General features: G+C 52.3%; 1 protein-coding gene across 1 annotated transcript in view; it reads left to right on the top strand.

Moving 5' to 3' along the window:
- The first annotated feature begins 3,499 nt into the window (after window positions 1–3,499).
- AFF3 (ALF transcription elongation factor 3) overlaps window positions 3,500–6,382 on the top strand; it is a 553,308-nt gene continuing 550,425 nt past the window's right edge. Inside the window, exons 1-2 of the mRNA XM_082641946.1 lie at window positions 3,500–3,560; window positions 3,713–3,829. Of these exons, the coding sequence (XP_082498072.1) occupies window positions 3,777–3,829 (53 nt within the window). The 5' untranslated portion in view covers window positions 3,500–3,560; window positions 3,713–3,776. The remainder of the gene's footprint in view (window positions 3,561–3,712; window positions 3,830–6,382) is intronic.

Raw genomic sequence — 6,382 nt, 5'->3', positions numbered from 1 at the left:
ACCCGTGCTGTCCTGGGGCTCGACATATTAGCATGTCATTTGCAAGCAGAAAGCCTAGAGGGCTGATCCTGCAATCCCTAGATACAATTATGAACACCCAAGAAGCCTCAGGAAGGAGAAGCAGACTGCATGCTGCCCGCAGTCTTACTGGAACAGGAGGGAGGGTGTGGTGACAAACAGTGCTGGTGGAGGTGGAGCAGGGCTCCCATCACCTTCCAGCAGGACCACCTGCACAGCTGTCTTTTGGCCAGGCATATCCTTCCAGGGGAATGGTGGGATTGTAAAAGGAAAATTCCCACTTGGTCACAAAAAACCTCTGAGTTGCAGCCAGGTCTTCAGAATAAGGCCTGAATTAATAAAGCCATGTAAGGTCTCTCTTCTCTCAATTCGTATCCACAGGGAGATCTTAGCTGGATGCCACAGATTTGCTTCTGGGTCTATTTAGGAGGTTTCCAATTCCAGGCTGGCAGAATGTGAGTGGGGCCCTAGCTAAGTGCACTTGTATATCTGCCTCACACTGAGTAGGATTCATTTCTTAGTCCCTTTCCTTCATAGATGTAGCCTAAACAAACAAACCTGACCTAGGAAGCCCAGCAGCCCCTCTGGTTTAGCAGACTCCCCCAGAGGTTCTCCAGAGCTGGGCACGTTCGTTCAGCTTTCTGTAGTATTGTCTCATTTATCCCCAGAGGGAGAGAAGTCCCTCCAGCCTGAAGGCCTTTACTATGCACAGAGCTACATCAGCTTCACAGGAAACACCAGTTTTTATTTTTATTTTTAACTCAGGTTGTCTCTTACTCCTTTAGCAAAAAAACCAAAAATCCTCCCTTTTAGTTCTGGCCTTTGAATCCCAGGGAGTCCAAGCCCCCCCCCCCTTTTTTTTTGTGGTGCTTTTTATTAAGGATTTAAAATTTTGACATCTAGATTAACTTCTTGTTTTGGTATATGTAGGGGCTGGAGGATAATGGGAACATCTTAATAAACCAGATAAATAATAATAATAAAAAGATCACCCTATAAAGGCTCTCATTAATTGTCCTACATTTTACCTGTAAATGGTATTCATTTAAATTTCTTCCCATGACAACTTAGCAAAAATGGTATCTACAATATTATTTGGATTTCTTCAAAAGGCCTTATTCTCCAACTGGAGACCATACACAAAAACTGAAAATAAAAGTATTCATGTAACTTCCCCTATGTTAGAGGCCCCAAACTGAAAATATGAGCTATTCCTGAAGAAAAAAAATGTTTATTACCCACAGTGAAATTGCTTTAGGCTCGAGTATACTCATGCATTAACAAGAGGCACCGTGTTTACATTCAAATAGAAATCTACCCATCCCTACGTGGCTTTGGGGGTGAGGCCTCTTATGAGCCAACCACTCTGCCAGCTCTGTAGCCCCAGGGCTTTCTCCCTTTCCTTTTCCAGGATGATCTATTTATCCTCAGCCTCCACGGTGAGGGCAAATCTGTATCCTGAGCTTAGGCCCAGGATGGGAGTCCCAGTAAACATGGTTGTGTTTGTTCTTCAGCCTTCCTGCGTTGTATAAACAGATGTGGTGGAAAGGGAAGGAAAGCCAGATCTCTGTGAGGGGTGGGAGGTCTCCTTTCTGGAGAGGCTTCCCGGCCAGCAGCCCTGAGCACAGGGACAGGATGCATGTCTTGTTGGGGGAGTGGAACTTGCAGTTCTTCCAGAGAGGGGCTGTTCCTCTAGCTCTCCTTCACCCTCCGCCCCCCATCCTTTGCTCCTGGGAACATTGTCTGGATGCCTCAGCTGTCTCACTTTTGCCGGAGCAAAAAATTTGCAACCAGGCTTATGCTAAGGAGACGTTAAGAAGACATTTCCTCCCCACCCCCCCAGTCTCTCCAAAGACACCTTAGACTGGGATTTGGGAAGACAGTCTTTCACACCTGCGCTTTCTCCTGTATCAACATTCCCTTTGTTCTTCTGTAGCCTTGTTACTACCTTCAACTAATGAGGGAAGTTTTTAGGGGCTGGGAGTTGCCAGCTTGTAAAATAACAACTCCTTTCCCTTAAACGGTGTTGAGGCAAATGAGGCAAATTCCCTTCCGTCAAGCTCTGCCTTAATTTACTGTTTTATCTTTTGCACATTAGTTATGGATGCTAATAAAGGAAGGACTGCTTCAGAGCTGGGGGGAGAAAGGGGGGGACTGTTTTGTAAGCCAACCCCAAATAGGAAAGAATTCTTGTTGGTCTTTTCTTCTCCTACATGTGCTCCAGACTTAGTTTGTTAATCCTCATTCAGAGGTCAGGGAGGTGAGGAGTGTAACTCATAGGCTTGCCCCATATGGAGGGATCCTGTGACTTCTACCCAAGAGTCTAGATTTCTGGCAGCCCCAGGCAGTGGTTCTTCCTGCCTAGAATGAACAAAGGGGAGAGCACCAGAAAGGCCTCCCTATGGCAGGGACTTGGGGTTGGGTGCAAGGGATGGGATATTACACTGCCCTGTACTGCTCTCTCCAGGAAGTCCTTGGTATCCTGAGCCTCGCTCCCAGAGCTGTGGCCAAGAGGACAAGAGAGTCAGGGGACAAAAGAGGGGTTCTGGGTTTTGGCTCAGCACTTACACAAGCAAGGGAGGGCGAAATGATCTTTAAACTCAAGGAAGTAGTCATAATAAGAACTTAATTTTTAGGAGCCACAGTGACACTCTTTCGTCCTTCTAGCAGACAATACGCCGCTCTCTAGACTTCCAGATAGGGCTGGAAGTTTGCATTCTACCCCCAGAGGCCTGTCACCCTTCCCTGAAAGAAACAGGAGGTGGGTTTCCAGGGTCCGGCCAGCTGAAGGACAGGAGGGGGGGGAACCCCCACTGCAGGCCAAACTGGAGGTCCCGTCAGAAGAGGTTTAATCCCTGATCCCCTTGATTTCACTTAACTTACTGGCTCCAGATATTTTAAACGGTTTGTTTACGGCGCTGCTGCAGGCTGCACCGCCAACTCTCCCCGCGACGCGGGCGGCAGGGGCATCTCCCAGCACCCACCCAGGTCAGCAGCCGCCTCACCGCCCGGCCTGCGGGGGCACCCGGCCGCTCAGGAGAAGCCCGGGGCCCCCAAGAAGTGCGTGCACCCGGGAGAGGCCGGGCGGGGCCGGGGCAGAAGATGCGGCAGGCCGGGCGGGCTCCGCATCCCGGCCCTCTGGGCCGCCGCCCGACCCTCGCCCCCGCTCGCCGGACCGCGCTGGGCGCCCCCGGGAGGCCAGGGTCGGCGGAGGGGGGACACGGGGGTCGCGGCGGGCGGGGCGGCGAGGCCTGCGAGCGGCCGGGACCCGGGGAGCGGCGCGTGGAGTGCAGGGGCGCGCGGGGCGGGCGCGGCGCGGGGCTCACGGCGCGCGCGCGTCTCGGCCTCGCCCGCGCACACGCGCCTCCCTGAGGAGAAAGGCGGGCGGGCGCGGAGCGGCGCGGCGGCGGCGGCGGCTGCAGCGGGCCGGCCCGCCGCGAGGGCGGGAGGAGGGGCGGGCGCGGGGGCTAGGGGGGGCGAGGCGGCGGCGGCGGCGATCTCGCCGCTCTCTGCTGAGTGTGCCTGCGCGAGCCGGCGAGCGGGTGAGTGCGCCGGCCGCCGCCAGCAGCCCGGCCGGCCCAGAGGCGGGGAGGGGGGCGCCGGGAGCCCCAAGCCGGGAGCGGGCAGCGGGCGGGCGGGCGGCGGCCGCTCCGGAGCGGCCGGGATGCACCTTGAGCGGCGCCTTTCGTTGCAGCGCGCGGGCGGCCCGAGCCTCGGCGGCGGCGGCGACGACGGCGGCGGCGCTGACACCTCCCACCATGGACAGCTTCGACTTAGCTCTGCTCCAGGAATGGGACCTCGAGTCGCTGTGGTGAGTCTCCGTGCCGGCCGGGCGGGCGCGAGCGAGCGAGCGGCGGGGGGCGACCGCGGCGGCCCGCGCGCCCTCACCTGGGCGGGGGGCTCGGGCGACCGGCCGCCGTGGGGGCGGGGTGGGTCGGGGGCGGCCGCCGCGCCGGCTCCTTCCCGCCTCCCCCGAGGGGTGGCCCGGCCGCCCGCCCGTCTTCTCGCCCCCCTTTCTCGTCCCCTCCCCCGGTGCTGCCCTCCCCAGCCCGGGGGCCGGTGATCTGGGGAGCCGGGGGCAGAGCGCAGCCGTGAGGAGAAAAGGAACCGACTTCTAGAACGTGTCACTATTGCCGGGGGATCCACCCCTCGGCCCCCCGGCCCCTCTCACCTCCCTTCCCTCCATTCGCGCCCCCCCTCTTCTCCGAGGGCCCCCGGTTCACACCAGCGACCCTCTGGAGTTGTGGCCGCTGCGAAGTGCCCTTAGAGGATGCTCCAGCCTCCTGCCTGTCTGCGCCGGGTCTTGGCGGCCGCATCCTTTCTGTCTCTCCCACCCGAGATGGAAAGTGAACCCGAGGGCAGGGGGCGAGTGCTTCTCCGTGCGGGAATTCTGAGGCCCTGGCCCTGGGAGACTCATTTCCTCGAGGTTCGCAATCCCTTTGAGCCCTTTCTTCACACCCCGCCTGGCCACAGTTACACTCCTCCTGTCCCCGCTCCAGCCCACCGGCGCCCCGTGTATCCCTTTATTCCGCGCTCAAAGCTCGCAGCCTGGGGAGCGGGAGACTGTGGAAGAGCCCTCGGGGTTCTGTGGCTCGGGGTTCTCATATTGAGGAGCTACTGTAGGTAAAGCGCCGCTGGAAGCAGTTTAATTCTAGTTGCGGGTGTGTTAAAAATCCCATTGGCTGTTTCCACATCCCTCTTATCCACCCCCCGCACCCCCCGCCCCAATCTCCTAAATGTTTCCAACCAGCCGTATTCAGGTGGTAAAATTACCGCCTGCGTATTCCTGGAGGAACTTGTGTTATGTTTAATATTTACGGGAATGAACATCTGTGGAACAAGCATATTAACTGCATCCTCTTCTTCCCCTGGTAATCGCTTATTGTAGAGCTGAGGTTTGGTCCCCCCCCCCTTTTTCTTTAATTCAGTAAAGAGTTTACATGTGTCTAAAACTGCAAGTGGTGTGCACATGAATATGCAGTGTGCAGTTTTAAAGCTAAACTGCCTTTTGATTTACAGATCGTATATAATATGTGGAAATGTGTATATTTTCCATGCTGCAGGCTTCCAGTGACTGATCTGTCTAAAGCCAGGTGTAACTAACTAAACTGGACACAAAGCTAGTGCATTATCGAGCAGTTTCTTATAAAAGATCCCAGGATGAGTAAGTACAGCTTGCTCTGCATAATGCTGGTGCCTATAAAATACACAAGGATGGGCCCTAATGTAATAAAACTTTTATATATTACACTGGAAACTTCAAAGAGCCAGTGTAGAAAGAATATGAAACATGTTATTACACTATAAAAGTCGCTAATTACTGTGTTGTTGCTGCTGGGGTTATTTCAGCCTTTCATTTACAGATACCTATTACTTTACAGGTTTACACTTAGAAATGTTGGTTTCTGGCACAAATTCAGTAGGTTTGCAGGTAGAAACTGTGCTTTAAAATTGACTTTTGCTTTTAAAAGTCACATTTGCAGTCAAAAGGAAGAACTTTTTGTTTCGGCAGGTTTTTAGGCTGCTTGTCTGCTTGCTGACTCAAAACTGAAGCCCTCATGACTTTTACGAGTGATATTTTGAAATTATCAGCCATAATCTGTGGCTTTTCCAGCACAGGCCTGAGCTGTCTTTCCCCCTGCATCTTTAGTTCCCAGCTGGGTTACCTGTAGCACAGTTACATAATAAATGCCTGTTGAATTGACTTGAAATTTACATTAGCTACAGTACTTCTATTATTTAAAAGAAATTTTAAAAAAGCATTTTTAAAAAGCTACTGTACGAGCAGTCAGATTTTAATCCATCAATTTGTCTTTGGCTTATGAAACTGTGCAGGATTTCTTGCTTACAATATAGTAGGACAGTTTGGCTTGACTGAGGGAGTGTTTCTAGTTTGCAGATGTAGAATTTACATCTTCTAAGAGCTTATATATGTCTCATCAGTTAAAGATAAACCAAACTCTTTGAGTATGCATTTCTAACCCGGACATTTTCTCAGTCATGGATGAATTTTTTGGATGGTATTTTCTAACTCAATTTTATGGTTGACTTTATAAGTTTTTAAGATTATGGCTTGGTTTTAAGCTTATAGGTGACCCCAAGTAACTAACGTTTGAGTGCTTTCTGTGGGTCAAACATTTTCTTTTCCATTGTTTTCTTATTTGAATCTCATAACAATCCCAGAAGTGGTAAGTGGTAGTAGTCCCATTTTACAGACAAGGAAATGGAGGCTTTGAACTGTAAAATGACTTTACTGAGACCATAAAACAAATGACAGTGGAATTTTTAAACTAACATTTACCAAATACGTAGCCAGACTCTGTTCTAAGTACAATGCATGTACTTTAGAATGTTTTAACTCTGT

The sequence above is a fragment of the Mesoplodon mirus genome (genome assembly GCF_964341445.2).
Source record: "Mesoplodon mirus genome assembly, chromosome: 14".
Lineage (NCBI taxonomy): Eukaryota > Metazoa > Chordata > Mammalia > Artiodactyla > Ziphiidae > Mesoplodon > Mesoplodon mirus.
Note: the sequence above shows the minus strand (reverse complement) of the source record. Positions and strands in the feature narration are given on the sequence as shown.